The sequence below is a fragment of the Dreissena polymorpha genome, chromosome 16 (genome assembly GCF_020536995.1).
Source record: "Dreissena polymorpha isolate Duluth1 chromosome 16, UMN_Dpol_1.0, whole genome shotgun sequence".
Lineage (NCBI taxonomy): Eukaryota > Metazoa > Mollusca > Bivalvia > Myida > Dreissenidae > Dreissena > Dreissena polymorpha.
In genome coordinates this window covers 35,096,919-35,114,649 of record NC_068370.1, presented here as the reverse complement: position 1 = coordinate 35,114,649, position 17,731 = coordinate 35,096,919, and the positions used below count along the sequence as shown (strand labels likewise).

At 34.0% G+C, this 17,731-nt stretch overlaps 1 protein-coding gene across 1 annotated transcript; it reads right to left on the bottom strand.

The window, feature by feature from the left end:
* Nucleotides 1-3,280: 3,280 nt before the first annotated feature.
* Nucleotides 3,281-9,718, bottom strand: LOC127861436 (protein quiver-like). Its single transcript, XM_052399907.1, has 3 exons — nt 9,451-9,718; nt 4,947-5,090; nt 3,281-3,890 (listed from the first exon to the last, which is right to left on the bottom strand). Exons 1-3 carry the CDS (start codon nt 9,494-9,496, stop codon nt 3,718-3,720), a joined length of 363 nt encoding a protein of 120 aa, XP_052255867.1. The 5' UTR covers nt 9,497-9,718; the 3' UTR covers nt 3,281-3,717.
* Nucleotides 9,719-17,731: the final 8,013 nt, after the last annotated feature.

The following is a 17,731-nucleotide window of genomic DNA, read 5'->3' as shown; positions in this document are numbered from 1 at the left end:
ATAACAACAATTTTTTTTAGAGAATCTCAATTCTATTTTTCATACAAAATAATAATCCTTAAGGGCCTTGCAGTTTCATATGAAAACACGTGTAAGTTATTTTTCTACATAAGTATGTACAATTTATTTAACACAATGGTGTGGTCATTTTTTTATCGCACGTTCACAATTTCATATTGTAAGAGAAAAGGATATTTGTACATTGAAGTTGTCGAACGTCACGCTGGCGGTTTTCCTTCAATAACTCTTATATCCCGACGTCTAGTGTATTGAAACAAACACACGAGGAAAGCACATTCACATTAGAGCTGAATGGGCGTACTAATTGAAAATTAATTTAAAAAAAAACAATATAAATAAAATATCCGCAACTCCTTCACAAAAACCGCAAAACGACACCTCTTGGAAGTAAGTTCCAACTAACATGAAAAGCTCCAGTATACGCATGCTCCCCCCCCCCCCCTGAAATAGTTCCAGTAAAAACAAAATAGTACACTAAAGAAAAAAAAGTAATACTTTACTGGGCTCGAACCACTGACCCTTGGAGTAAAAATCTAGCACACACAAACCACTCGACCATCCGTGCTCATTCAGTTAGTGGTGTATTTAAAACTTTAGCAATCCGCGTAGTGTCACGCAGCTATACGGATTGAATTCTCTTGAATGCTCTTCGAGAAAAGGTATGGTTATGAGGATCTCTATACGCAAAAGTTTGGCTTTATTTTGTGTGGAATTGTTTTGCTTTTACATTGAATTTGTTTATGAAATATTTTAGTATATTGTGACCTAAACTAGCTTTGGGTCAAATTACAATATCGTCTGAACTTTCAAAAATGAATGTCAACGTGGATTTTTTGCTACTTCTTGGCAAAAGATTATAAAATAAAATTATTAATTTCATTGTTAATTTGGATTGTCTTGTATGGAATGGGTGCATTTAAATCAGTTCCATGTTCTATTATGGCCAACTCTGGGCTCAATTTACTTCAAACTCAATATCAAAGATACTTGATTCACCGTGTAGCATTTATGTGCTACATGAAGTCATAACTGAACGCCAGTGACTTTGTGAACCACATATGCAACAATAGCTTGAATGTAAAGCCTGAATATTTAAACATAGATCCCCATTTCACAAACATAGAACGGAGGACCTGTTTACAGTTCGGACAGTGTAGGTGGCATGCATATTTTGCTATTACATGCCACACGTTTCATCACCTTCATTTATTAATTTAAGTGCACTTTAAGTTCATTTATGCATTGTTTTGAATTCATATCGATTTTTATAAGGTATTTTTGTCTTTTGAGTTATAGGGAAGTTTGAGGCTGACACGCGGGCAAATTTATAGAGGTCTTTTTGCCAAGTAACACTTAATTATAATAATAAACCCTAAACGAAGCATATTTATGATTTTTAAAGCGTGGGAGCCCGTAAAAAATCCTGTTTGGGATCACTCATGCCCTTGCCATAATGTAATACTTCAAGCAACTTATAACGATAGTTATACGTCCTGGCACGTAAAAATCGTGCTTTGTTGGTAGCGGATATTCGCTATCGGTTAAGGTTATTGAGGTCCTCGTATGCTAACAGTTTTATAATCTTTGACCCGTGCGCAAGGGTTGCATTAAGTTCCTTGCTTTTTGCGATGGCTAAGCCATTGTTTAACTTTTGAACCTGTCCATGAATGCGAACTACACAGTTGCCTGAGTAAGTCACACATTTGGGATTTACGGCTTGGTATCACCTGTTTGCCGCTTCGATCTTTTGAGTTGTGGTTAAAAGTCTGGTGGCGTCAAGAGCAGCTGAACCCAAAAACATTTCAATACTTTTTTAAGGACGTGTTGGTCACTGTCAACCATTCTAACCTTGACATTGTTTTTTCATTAATTGTATGGTTTCCTTATTGATACCAGCACATACATAACTGCACTTTGCACAACTTGTAACGCAGTAACAATTGGAGCATATAATCATGGTTGAGATTACAATCACCATGACCTTGTGTAGAACTTTGATGTCATCCTGGTGTTTAATGTGGACAGCTTTAAGCCCAGCCACACCCATAGCTTTGACCGAGAGAGCGAATCGACTTCTGATATTTGACTTAGAATAACTCTTGAGCATGCCCTTCGAGAAAGGTGCTTTGTTGAGCTCGCTCTTCAGCGAGTTGCCTACGTGCCTAAGATCCTTAAGGTAACCAATGCTATACCCTCTAAAACATGAACATCATTTGTTTTGAAGACACAATTTTCTGAGGGGCACTTGCCATTACGTTATTTTAGAATATTTCTTTGTGTATGTGGTAGGTTAAAGATTTTTGTTTACTAGATAATACTCTTTTTGCTTGAAGGTTGGAGACAACATGAGACTTTGACAGATGGCAGGAACCACTATCAACTGGAGAGAAGCCGGTAAATAGATGGCCGTTAAACAGTGCTCGTTGATTCGTGTCGAGTTCTTTCTTACATAACGCATGACCTATCATTTGTTTATTGTATATTGTGGCCTTAAGCGTTGAAATAATTGCAATGATGTTCAGATCTCAAGATCGTGTTTATTGCATATACTCAGACTATGTTAAGCAAAGATTGTCAATGCTTAAATGTATTATGAATATTGCTGGGCCAAGTGTGAGGTTGAGCGCTCTATAACCAGGTTTAAACCCCCAATGCTTTGCATTGACCGTTCCAAGGCGGTGACCCCAGCTTTATTCATATTTTGTGTTTATGTTGGTTTGTATTGTGCTGTCTTGTGCTGTTTTGTACTGTTTGGGCAATCGGTCACTTGCCTTGAATAAAGGACCAACTAATTGTTTTTAATGAAAATTCAATACTGCTCCAGCAGCTGGAGTTTCACTTGTTTATATTGTCCCTTTTTCATTCGGGCAGGATTGTGCATTTCAACTGCCTAGAATAATATTCCACTTAATCAAATTATATGCACGTATCACTACATGACAGATATTGTACGTCAAAGGTCCAATATAATTTAACCTAGCACACTTAATACCACAAGAGGGGTAATAGCACATATTACCGAAATGGACACTGTATTGCTATACACCCAAGGGTCCGGAAGAAAACGTTCAATCTAAAAATCTTCATTTCAATTTTATATTTAAGATTGAACATACACGAAATTGTTGAAAGCTTACAAACTGAGAACGTAACTCCACAGTAGATAAATCACAAATCACATTGCCATACAGGCTGAATTAATACATGTAGTAATTTAATAAAAAAATCAGTATTATTATATATAATTTTTCACAAAAGAGGCACACACTAATTAGCCACCGTAAGTATTGTATACAAAGAAGAACGTGGAATACATATTATCAAATTGAATTGAGTATCACATCAAATATTAAACACAAATACATGTTATAAATAACCTTTAAAATAATTAGTCTTGTGACTAATAGATTTTCATACACATACTTTCGATAGGATGTTAAGTGCATTATTATCAAACGTGGCACAAAGTAGTTACCTTAATTTCACAATATTTTAATTTATATCATGATTAAAAGTAAACAGATAATCTTCAATAGTCTTCAATTCATCATAAAGTTGAACATACTTAATGCAAACATATCTAAAGAATGAATGAATGATATCTAGTAGCAACATATATCTTTTCAAGCGAAACTAATCAAGCCGTTCGCTGTATAAATTGCATATCGCCACCTCGCCGCTAATAACTGTTTACAATTAGAATATAAGTCTGACAAGAAGACCCAAAATAAGGGATAGTCTTGCAAAGACGCTAAGGGCGCTGTTACAAAGGTCTTTGCTGCACCAACAGACGTCCCCATCGACACCATCGATGGTTTCGGAATGGCATTTATCTGGAAGTGCCGACGTATCGCAAGTTCGTCCTACAACTAAAATATACATCATTTGTCATGGCGAATGAAAAACTAGTATTATGTACGAGGTAAGATAAACAGGATTGTCTTTTAGCAATGCAATAATATAAAATATAGCTCGAAAACATTATATTCTGGGTTTTGTTTGAGCATGTGTTTCATGAGTACATTAAAAACACCATTTTTTTCTCGAATACAGTCAGACTATACCATTAAGTAATCAGAGTCTTAGTAAACAATTAATGTCTATTTGTTACACTGGTTCAGATGTGAAACGACATCATATAAAGTTAATGAAGGTTCTGCAAATGTCAATAAATTTAAGTGTGTTTTAACTTTTAAGCATCATGATATTTATTAAAAATCAAAATTAAATCTGAAATGATTAACAAAAGAACTCATATACTTTGTGAACAAAAGCGATCCTAAATTGTCCAGATACAGTTGACAATTTAGTAAGTGATAGGGAGGAATCAATCATTATAAGCATGCGAACTGCATTAAATTGCCATGTCCGAGAAAGAACGCGAACGTAATTTCATAATTGTGTGAAACATATTTGTTTCAACATCATATAAGATTTAATCCGTTTATTGTGAATAATACTTCCGGGGTATACTTGAAAATTGTTGTTCAAACTTGGACAATCCAATACAGAGTTTTCGTAACGCACGTGTGCCATATAAGGTGCACTTTTAGACAGTAACTCAGTTCGTATGAAGACGTCTGATTGGATGATAAGCCTCGGACTCCGGCCCTTAGACTAACCCTCTAGCTCGCTTTCTTACAAACTTGTATACGTGTTTCTCTTTAAATCGTTTATGTATAGTATGAAATTATAATTCGTGTGAGATAAGGTGTGTAAAAATATCATGGAATGGTCAAAGTTCATAACTCAATAGTATACCTTGCCGGCCTTATAATATGGAGACTTAAACATTTATACAAACCCAAGTGTCTGTCTATAAACAGATGTACACATCTTATACCCGTTAATCCTTAATCGGGAGTAAAACTAAACACGATGAATACGTTATAATTACTCCATGAATGCATTTGTCTTATACTTACATTGAATGCCTTCCTTCTTCCCTTTAACCTTTTCACAGCTCGTGCAATTGTCTTTTGGCTGAAAGCCACTTGCTTCAAACGTGTCCGCACACGTGCTGTTCATGTCGCTATCACATTCAAAGCATCTTATGGCCGCAGCATAACCTATTTGAAGTAAATCAACCACTTCATCAGTCATACAACTTGTCAACTCATAAGCAAACATACACACCGAACAATTTATTAAAACGTGTTATATACAATCAAGACAAAATGTATTTCTTCTTTATTTGAACCCCAATCCCCTGACATATGCCGGGTTTTATATAACTATATACTAGAAATCCACTATGGTATCCTTGAGGCGACCCAAGTCAATGCACAGACTCAAAGGAAATAAACAAGTAAACCATGAGTCAGCTGAGTAGGAAAGATATAGAGGATATGTGTTTACGTGTAGGGTCATACTCTAATTATTTTCTCTGTAAAGGGTGAAAGTAATTTTTTCACGAGCACTGGCGCAAACGAAAATGTTTGTTTTTTCACTTAAATGAGAAAAATAATTCACAGTAATACCGCAAAAGCAACCTATTTTTTATTTAAATAAAGGCATTGTATACCCGTGCTATGTTCTCATCAATGCGAAGTAAATTGGTAACAAAACAAACTGCATGGTAGCGCCAATTTGGATTCCTACATATTCGCCGTGGATTTGAAACGTAATTTGTAGGGTATCAATTGGTCCTCTTATGACTAGGATCGACATGTATTTTAGCCGACTTTGTCCAAGTTGAAACAATGCATACATTAACCTTCACATTGTGATATACTTAGAGGACGTGGTTACGACAGCAAAAGGGCAGACACGCAAAGCTGACAATAAAGACACGCTGATGACACTCCTAGTAATATTAATGACTCAAAATTTTCGGACAGTTGCATTTTATATAAAAAAACGTATTTGCAATGCTCAAATTGCATAAGTTATAACATGATGGCGGTCATAAAATCTTGCAGATGATCGCAAAAAGTCAATGAACCGTTACATTTGATTTATTTGGATTCAGATGTATGTTTTCTTGATAATCAGCAGTTGTTAAATGGATAATTTGAATCCAGATGTATATTTTCCTGACAAACAGCAGATAATTAATGGATTATTTGGATTCAGATGTATGTTTTCGTGATAAACAGCAGATAATTAATTGAGTATTTGGATTCAGATGTATGTTTTCCTAATAAACAGTAGATAATTAATTGAGTTTTTGGATTCAGATGTATGTTTTCCTGATAAACAGCAGATAATTAATGGAGTATTTGGATTCAGATGTATGTTTTCCTGAAAAACAGCAGATAATTAATGGATTATTTGGATTCAGATGTATGTTTTCCGGAAAAAAAACAGCAGATAATTTATTGATAATTTGGATTCAGATGTATGTTTTCATAATAAACAGCAGATAATTAATGGATAATTTGGATTCACATGCATGTTTTCCTGAAAAACAGCAGATAATTAATGGATTATTTGGATTCAGATGTATGTTTTCCTGATAAACAGCAGATAATTAATGGAGTATTTGGATTCAGATGTCTGCTTTCCTAATAACCAGTAGATAAATAATGGAGTATTTGGATTCATATGTATGTTTTCCTGATAAACAGCAGATTATTAATGAATAATTTGGATTTAGATGCATGATTTCCTGATAAACAGCCGATCATTTATGGAGTATTTCGATTCAGAGGTATGTTTTCCTGATAAACAGCAGATCATTAATGAAAAATTTGGATTCAGATGTATGTTTTCGTGATAAACAGCAGATAATTAATTGATTATTTGGATTCAGGTGTATGTTTTCCTGATAAACATCCGATCATAAATGAATTATTTGGATTCAGATGTATGTTTTCCTGTTAAACAGTAGATAATTAATGGAGTATTTGGATTCAGATGTATGCCTTCCGGATAAACAGCAGATAATTAATGGAGTATTTGGATTCAAATGTATGTTTTCGTGATAAACAGCAGATAATTTATGGAGTATTTGGATTCAGATGTATGTTTTGCTGATTAACAGCAGATAATTGATTGAGTATTTGGATTCAGAAGTCTGCTTTCCTCATAACCAGTAGATAATTAATGGAGTATTTGAATTCAGATGCATGTTTTCCTGATAAACAGCAAATAATTAATGAATTATTTGGGTTCATATGCATGAATTCCTGATAAACAACCGATCATTAATGGAGTATTTCGATTCAGAGGTATGTTTTCCTGATAAACAGCAGATCATTAATGAAGAATTTGGATTCAGATGTATGTTTTCCTGATAAACAGCAGATAATTAATTGATTATTTGGATTAAGGTGTATGTTTTCCTGATAAGCAGCAGATAATTAATGGAGTACTTGGATTTTTTTAGATGTATGTTTTCCTGTTAAACAGTAGATAATTAAGGGAGCCCCCGGCACGGAAGGATACCATACAGTTCGAAATGCACAAACATATGGTAAATAAGGTTTTCATCCGCAACTTTAATGTGATCATTGCTATCCAGACAACCGGAACCCTGACAATCGTTTCCCTGCGTTTTAATTGCATTCCCGGACAATCAGCACCTCGTAAATTTTTAGAACAGGACATTTGGCACCCGATTAAATTGTCCAACTGGACAAAAGGCACCCGATTATTTGTCACCCCAGACAATCTGCTCCAAACTTACTTTCCCCATATTTTCGCTATTTTCTGTCTACTGCAATTTGTATAACCTCGTGAACAACTTCACATTATAACTATTCTGATAGCTGTTTGACGGTCATAATACAGAATATCTTTGTACATTAGGTCAACGTTAAACCTTTCCCTAAAACACAATCCAAACATGAATTGGATGTTCATTCATTGGAAACATATACAATTATTTAATACTTCACGACATGGTATTAAGTAGATCTTATTTTGACGAGTGCCGTGAAACAGGGGACTATCATAAGGTCGATGCAATATGTATTTAAGTTTTTGTGTTTTTTTTAATTTAGATCACAGACTCCGGAACATTTTTCGGACATTTACTTATTTTCTCTTAGATAAATCATGTACTCTAGATTTTAAACTAGCGTCTATACTTTGTTGACCAGCTACGATATATTGTGTGTTTAATCAGGACATAGGATAAATTGTGTAATAGTCACCTTTGCTCAATACGATTTAGGAGGCTAAAGTTTCGTTGATTAAAGAGGAAAGGCATTAACATATAATTTTCAAATTTACTCTCATTTATAATAAGCAGTTGTGAGCATTAATGGATATATGTTTTACTGCTATTCGTCTTCACTTGTTTTTTATAAATGTCTATTACTATTGCTGCAAGACATTCACATTCAAATTTTAAACAAATCCCTAGTCGAGCAAGTGAGAAACAATAGCGTGAATAATTTTTTTGATAATTCCAATATTTCACTTAGCATTAATAAATCCATATATTACTTGTTATATGGTGGATAAGATAAAATATAGAGGATATTTGTTCATGTAAGTGTAAGATCGTTTGTTATTTCACGAGTGGTCATAGAAAATATATTTTTCACGAGTGAAAAAATAATTTTTCTATGATCACGAGTGAAATAACAGACGATCTTACACTGACATGAACAAATTTTATGTTTCTTTAATGCTCCTTTTTCAAGAAAATAATTAACTGCTGTTTCCCTTTTGCTGAAAAGTTACCCTTTCTCCCGTGGCGTGCCTCAATATATTTCAATACACAAAATGACGTCATTAGTGTGACGAAATGACGTCATTATACCAGCGAAATTCTCCAGTTAAACTCTTTAATAATGTAAATAAACGATGAAAAAGCATAGAATAAAAAGAAAATTTGTTTGATTCGGTGGAATGTCGATATTTATTCACACGTAATAATAGAAAATATATATGAATTATTAATGATAATCTAAAGATAGAAAAAGGAGTTCCGAAAATGTGTTATTTTCACCGGTGAAAAAAACAATATGTTTATTTTCACTGCTGTTATTTCACTGCAGAAATGTCACATTTTATCATTAAGTATAAAAGCAAATAAGTTCATTTGACACTAAACCTTAAAGATTTGCAAACTGACTTCTTTAGTGTGCGTCTTAAATGAAAAATCAAATTCCTTTCGTTGACGTTCTTGTGCTGTTATTTTTAGTTTTTTCGCGTACTCTTGATTTGCTCGAAATAAGTAACTTATATTTTGCTTGCTATACGCAACCCAACGAACGTTATCAAATATTTTTGCTTATTCAGAAACATCTGATACAAGTAGTATGGTCCTTTTCATAACAATTTAAAATACACATGCTGCAATGGTATGACATTCACCTTTCAGTTATATGTCTTTTACGGAGGATCAAACGACGAATTAAGTAACTTTTAAATATATTAATAACTATAAAAAGTAAAAAAAAACAACAACACGATAATTGAAATGTTTCTGCATGAAAACTAAACATTTTCTTCTAAATATATATAAATACATACCAGCATAGAGACTAAGAATCACAATCACTAATGTAAAACACTTCATTTTAATTTCTTGAATTTATTTCTGTCTTTCAACTGTTCACCTTAAAGTCATTGAGTAATATGATTTTATACCAATCTTTTTGTTTTGCTGGTCACATGTTAATTTTCGCCATCATCCGTAGCAAACATTTGTATTTTAAATTTTGATTTTGCACCGATGAACTATTTTATATGACTCATTTCACAGTACTTCAGTAGCACTTAAATGACACTGATGACATCAAACTCCCTATCCCGCTACAGTATGTTTAAGCTGTGAAACCGGTTTTTACCACTCCTGAAAATTTATTTGCTGTTGTAATGTTGACGTAGATATTAAAATTAGATTCTCCATATAAATCAGTCGAACAAAACGAGAAAACTAGTAACTATGGAATTGATTTGTGTAAAAATTTCAAATTTCATACCTTAACGAACTTAACTTGTTTCACATGGACCGTTTTATAAGGCGCTTACCCATAATTTAAGGCCAGAGGCTCTGATAGAACCATTGACCCACCAAAGCTTAATATTGATCTAGTTACTTTTGTTTATCACAAGCCATTAAAAAAAAGATTTTTAAAGATATATTAAAACCAATAACTATTTCGTAATTATGTCCCCAACCAAGATTTAATGAAGCGCGAGTATATTGATTTCAACCTGTCTGTCGATCGGTCTATCGGTTAAAAAGTTATTCCTAAGACCATTTCGTTAACGCACGTTTAGAGAACACTTCAACATGTTACCGTAGCAATAGGATAACTTGTTATTTGGGACAGAATAAGGACGACTATTTATGTTAATTTTAATGTAAACAGGTAAATGGCACAGGTTCATGAAGAATAACAATTTTAACAAATATCGTATCAATTTCACATATTGAAGACTAAGCTGCTAGTCGTGGATATACAATTAAGAAGCATCTTGCTTGAACTTACTTAGTATTTTTACTATACTACTACTACTACTACATTACTACTACTTCTACTACCACAACAACAGCAACTACAACAACAAAAATCACAACTACTACTACTTCTACTACTACTACTACTACTACTACTACTACTACTACTACTACTACTACTACTACTACTACTACTACTACTACTACTACCACTACTTCTAGTATTACTTCACAGAAACATTTAGCGCTATTTCTGCCTTTTGCCACTCATCCCCGTGATTCAGCCCAGCGTGGCTACTACTTTCGTCTACGCGATATCCCGTGAATCACAGTGTTGTCGCCGTTGCGAATCGCTGTGACTTGCTCGATCAAATATGTTGATAACAACTCGAACGCGGGCGTTATCGGGCAATAAATCTCACAATGTACCCGCGGCCTCTGTAATTTGCGGTAGATAACCGGTTCATGTGAATAAACAAGTGCATTAAGATAAAAAAAATCATTTGCATTTAATATATTCATATTTAACAAGAAATATCTTTAAAAAGATATACGGCGTTGATGTTGTTATGTTTGCCACTAGTGAAAGGAGACGTAATGAAACAAACATGTATATTAATGAATGTAGTGAGTGATAATAAGACAATATATTTTACTGTATTTACACATAAGAAATGAAGAACAAGAAGAGGTGAAATTAATTGTATGTTTTATTGTCAATAAGTATTGTAATGACAAGATTTCATAATTTAATGAGTGATACATTACTTTCAAAAGGAAAAGAAAACATATTTGCCACTGAAATACTTCTACTTCGTAGTTCCTACAGTCAATTGCTGACTATTACAGGATGGCCTATTATAGACAGATATGGACACTGTTGAGTCCGTTTCCTGGGAAGAACCAGTACTTGGTGTCTATGGAGGAGATAATGAGAACTACTACGAACGTAATGTTGGAATGTAATAAAAGATAATGTATTAAGATGTCAGTAGAATGTAAACATAAAAGACTCAATATTGCAAGCATCATAGTGATATGAATTTTTTGCAGAAACACAGAACATTATAACAAAATGAACAAAACAAAGTACAAAGAAACATATTTACACCAATAAACGCAAATATAAATAAGAATAAATCAAAGACAGATAAGGATAGAAACAAGTGAAAAATCGTGGAATTCGAACAACAATGTTGCCAAATGTAACATGAATGAAAATAAATGAATATTCCAGTACATATTCACACCTTTTTTTTTGGCTGAACAGGAAATCGAAAGTGCAATACAGAGATTTATAGTGCAGGACTTTAAATTAGCTAGTAATCCTAGTTAGCATTAAGGAAGTAAATATGTTCTATATAATAGTTTGAGAGAAGTACACAAGGCTATTAAATTAAAATAAACATATGTTATGTAAAGATTATGTATGTTGCAAAAGACATCAACGTGGTGCTTATTGCATTAGAGGAAAAAGGCACAATAAACATGTACATGTAAAGTGATGGTGTTATCAGCTTTTTAGAAAGTATGCAACACGAAACTAATGTTAATGAAATAGTAACAAAACAATGTAAAGAAACTGCACTGTCACATTAAACTTAAGTATTTACTGAAGGAAATTGTAAAGAATTATTTGCATAATGTTGGACAATCCGACATTAATAATAGATGAAAAACAAGTAAGTCATAATGGAAATGAGTAGGACAGCACATTTGCGATGTTTAAATGAAAAACACATGCAAAATCAAAATAAGCATTGCAAGCATATAAAAAACAAGAGATGTGTTTGTCAGAAACACAATGCCCCCTGTTGCGCCGCTTTGAAATAAAATTTGAATACATCATTTGGCAGGTTTAGAAATTATCTCCCTTTTAAAGCTTATTACTTCCCTTGGATTGTATTTTTTAAATTTTACCTTGAAGGATGACCTTGACCTTTCACCACTCAAATGTGCAGCTTCATTAGATACACATGCATGCCAAATATCAAGTTGCTATCTTCAATATTGCAAAACTTATGGCCAATGTTAAAGTTTTGGGACGGACGGACGGACGGACAGACTGACGGACAGTTCAACTGTTTTATGCCACCCTACCGTGGGCATAAAAAATGTAATATTAAGGAACACATGGACTTTCAAATTAATCATACCAAATATATGTACACAATACAAAGGCTGCATAACATATAAAAACATATAGAGCTATGCAATAGATATTTTGATAACAATCTTCATATGTAAAACATGTCAACAATTTACATGAACATGGGAGTTATATAAATAATGCATGTTCAAAACGTTTTGACAAACATGGCAGATATGAAAATGGTAATTTTTTTTGTTATAGAATTAATTTATGATAGATACGCAATGCGAAAACAGACAAAAAAGATTTCAGGGTGGCATCGAAGAACCAATACGCAAGCAGGGCGTGCCGAACTAGGCTTCTACATGCTCATCTCCTTTCTACGAGGTAAGGCGGTGACAGTGGACTTGAGGATTCAACTAGTGTCTGAGCACGCGCTTGCCCGTGGGCATAGAAGGAAATTCAAGGAAATCCACTGAAAACTATTCGACACCTGGGACAAATATGAGGACGATGAAATCCTCACCACACAACTACTGAGGAGATGCAGACACATCGCAGGGCTTTGGCCCCATTCAACACACGACCCAATCCACGACAAAGACATCTGAAAAAGAACATTGACATATAACAGACAGAAGTCTGACTGTACTGTTTGTTGTGTACATAATATATGAAATGATTTCTGTGTATGTAGTGTTATTGAGTAGAGTTGTAGGGGCAATTGCACTTTACCGTTACGAAACACCTAATACCTAACAACTAACGCAACACCTAATTATCCTTTTTATCCTATATATTTTCTTAGTATCGGGGGCTACCGCCCCCAAACCACCGCTTTGTCGATAGTGGTAAACAACTGTGTACCGGTAAAGTGCAATCTAGCCCAGTTGTATTTTAATGTATTGTGAATTTGTGTTGTATTTGATTATGCCTTTATGTTTTATATGTAAATATTTATTTTTGGTGTAATATTGTTTGCAAATAAATGGACGTGTTGTGAAATGTAAATATATGAGTACATGTATAATATTATGGTACCGTTTATTGAGTTTAAATGTACTTAATTCGTGAACAGAACAGCACAAAAAACTGTTGTTTTAACATGGAAGAAAGGCGCTAAAGTTTCTCGGTATTATTCACACCTATATATTACCATTGTGACGAACCTTCTACCCGTTTTCTACAGTAAATTCAGTGGGACGAAACTGCAATGTTACGAAACCTCCGTAAACCAATTGGAATATAGCAAATAATCAAGAATTTGGTCAACATCGTCAATCAATCGGGTGTTTGAATTAAATTGCAACCGATAAACATAATGGCAGTCAGAGCTATTGCTGTACATTGACAACCCGGAGAACTAGATCTAATATGCGCTTGGTGAAATCTTCAATAAATTATTCTTACCATCTTGAAATGAAAAATTCTTCAGCAATCGTCGATTCTTTCTTGGGTTTGATACGCAATATACAACCGCAGTACACCAGCATAAATTAAATGTGAGGAAATATAGTTGCATAAAAGTATGATTATGATGCCACTTGTAGCGATTAATAGTAATTACACGTTTCATTTACATATCCGTAACATAAATATTGCAATAGACAAACACTAGTATAAATTATAACATTGTTTTACTTAAGACGTTGACGAGTATTACTACGCTGTTTACAAATTTATTAGGTCTCACTAAACACTGCAAAGTTTCGGGGTCTCTCAAAACGCATACGGGAAACGCAGACAATTTACATTATAACGGTTGGTAACATTGAAAAATGCATACGATATGAACAAAGAAGGAACATGCAGACGGTGATTGGTGTCCGTTATTATGGTGTTTATTATTGTTTCGTTGTTTGAATGTTAATGTTTGATGTTGAAAATAAATAATTGATTCTTAAATATCGATGTTTTGTTGAAAACGTGGCTCGGAAAGAGCTTTCGACCCAGATCGGAATTAGCGTAATGTAACCTCCAACCTTATCTTGATCGTCTGCGTTTTATGTATGCGTTTTAGTTACCGCCCCCTTACGGCATGTACACATCAGCTTCTTTTAATTTTAAAGACGTGTGATCAATGCTATAATGCTTCGTTAACTAAGGAAAAAAATAAATTCCAAATTGTTCTCTCCAATTAGAAGTCCGCATCCCCTTCAATGAACAGTGTTACATGCTTTAATACAAGAACGCGGTTGTGTTGCCAATGTCCTGTGTAAAATGCTCAAATCAGCCAATGCAGTCAATGAAGTGTATTCATTTGTATTTAGCCGCAGGAAGTTTTATTTGAATTCTATTGGACGCTAACAAAGGTCACGTTAGGTGAAAAGCTGGCTTAGACAGCTACGCCGAAAAAGTCATTTGTTCCACTCTTTAAGACAATCCCAGAAATCGATTACTCCCGGATTACAGCCCCTGGCGCCGCCATCTTGGTTCTGAAGAGCAATGCAGGGACCTATATGTTTGTATAGTTCCCTGAACAATACAACGAAGTGACGCGATTTTATTAAATATATTTCAAGATTTAGAAGGTTTCTGTTATCGATACAATAATCATTTAACAGTTCAATTTAAAAAAAAATATTTTTATCAGGTCCATCTGCATTGTTTAAGAGTCATAAAACCTAAGACGAAGATCTATGACTCACCATGAATTAGGCCTTTATTGTCATTTGACATATTCTTAGAAGGTGACGCATGGTATCTTATCTTAATGATAGCATCTACACATTTGGAGATATGTGGTGTCACCGACATACCAATTAACACTTTTAATCCACCATTGGCACATCGTCTCCCACTGAGGGAATGCTTTCGTTTCTCAATCGCAGATGGTGTTTCTTTTTCCATTATTTTATTTAATTAAATTGACAATCCATAATTACCGAAGAAAAACATCACTGCGTTCGTGTTTGAATAGTTTATTATAAATCTTAACTGTATAGTACACATTTAAGAAAGAAAGAAAGAAAGAAATTAAGACGTTGACGGAATGTAGCGAACATTATTAGGGCTATTTAAGTTTTAGTATGACTACATAAGTGTCATGTTGAGACTTTTTATGGTAAATTTAGATTGAAGTAAGAAATCAAGTAAAGCAAGTAAAGAAATAAGTAAATATCAGAGACGTAGATAACAGAGACAAGGCAGCTCGCCAAATATCGGCAAACTCTCGCACGTCGCGGGTTTTGGCGAGATAAGCGCGCAACTGTTTGTCGGTTTCCACGGTTGTTAACACGCTTATCAACATGTCTGAAACACGCTTTCTCGTTCCAGTATTTGTAAATTTGGAATAAATAAACTGTTATGTATTATTAAAATGAGAATGGATGCGGTAATATCGCACAATTGTAATGTGTCACTTAAAATAAATCACTTGCCGCATTGTTGTATTTAGCGATTTTATTCGGCTCCAGTTTGGAAAAAAAGATTACATCGTAATGATTACCGGTATTTAAAGATGGCCTTTGAAATCACGCTGGTAATGCGGACACTTCGATAACAGATGGCACTTCGATAATAGAGAATAACAAAATCCACGCGCGAGAGATAAGTTCCTCAGTTTTTTCAAAAGTTATGTCCTAAAGATTAGTTTATGGGACAAGGCACATGGTCGAGTTGATATAAATGGTGTATCCCTTTATATTGGGAAGAAAACAAATCACGGTAAATTGGTAGATTTGTGTCCCAAATGAAAGTTCGGTTGAAAAACAGCAAAAACGGGATGAACAGTAAACATTTCAACACAATAAAACTACTTAGAAATATTGCAAGAAATTGTTTGCTATTCCAGCATGTGGAGTAATCAATGTGCTTCAAATACTGAATTTTTGATAGTATTCAATGAAATATAAACGGTGGTATTCATGAAGTTGCGGATATTTTGATTCCCGATAATGGACACTTCGGATAACAGAGACTTTTAACAAATTGGGCCCTCTGATAACCGAGTTTTATCTTCTACCTGAAATGCATTTATGTCTATTATGGCTATTCTTACCATACATTTTGAAGTGCGAATCAATTTGAATTGTCAATCGCGACACATTGGGAATCGATGCATAACGTAATTACATACACATGTGAAATATAACCAATGGCGTGTGTTTGTTTTAAAAAATCTCATTACTATTTTAGTTTAAACCTATTTATTTTAGCTCGATTGCATAGAAAGTAATTCCTTCTTATTTGAAATGCTCTCGAGTCCGTTTCCTGGGCCTAGAACCAGTACTTGGTGTCTATATGGGAGATCGAAAGAACGCTCCCACAGCGCGGATCGAACCCGTGACCTCCCGGTCGCTAGACGGACACCATATCCATTACACCACGGCGACCTCATTACTATTAATTTATAGATAAGATTTAAATGCTTATTTCTGAAGAAAATATTTCAAGTGACAACCGGAAATAATTGTCTACATAATGAACTTGTTTTTTTTTGGTGGTAACTTGAGATTCAGAGATATGACAATACAACGGATCATGTGGATTAACACGATCGTGTTTAATTTTAATTATAGTAGGCCTCTATATAACGGGAGCAAAGGGATCCTAAAGCGGCAAATACACATTTGTTCTTCACAAAATTCTATGTTAAGTTACACTATACTTGGTGAATAAGATGCCAATACAAAACTGTCGCTACTTGCATAAAAACTGCGCATTAATTAATAAAGTAGACCAACAAATATATATTGGTAAATACTGATGAGAAAAGTGATTGAGAGTTAATAATGCGGTATACATGTGTCTTCATAATTGTCACATCTTGTTTTGAAAATAAAAAAAAACATGATGAAAAAAGCAGAAAAAACAATCATTCTTAATTACATTTAAAACTTATCTCAGTAAAATTATATTGAGCTGACTAAGTGAAACATCAAAACAAAACGTTATTAAAGGGGCCTTTTCACGTTTTGGTAAATTGACATCATTTAAACAAAATTGTTTCAGTTTCGCAAGTTTTCATTGTAGTTATGATATTTTTAAGAAAACAGTAAAACTGAACAGTTACCATTCTCTTAAATATCAATTATATGCATCTTTTGACGATAAAAAAACCCTTAAAATTACAAAGCGTTGCAACGCGAAACGATTGAATAATTTAGAGAGATCTGTTGTTGTCGTTATAGCTTGTGATACTACGAGGATTGCATATATAAAGTATACAATACATCGCTCATTGTATTAGCACGGATGGCCGAGTGGTCTAAGCGATAGACTTTTGCTTCAGGGGTCAATGGTTCGAGCCTAGT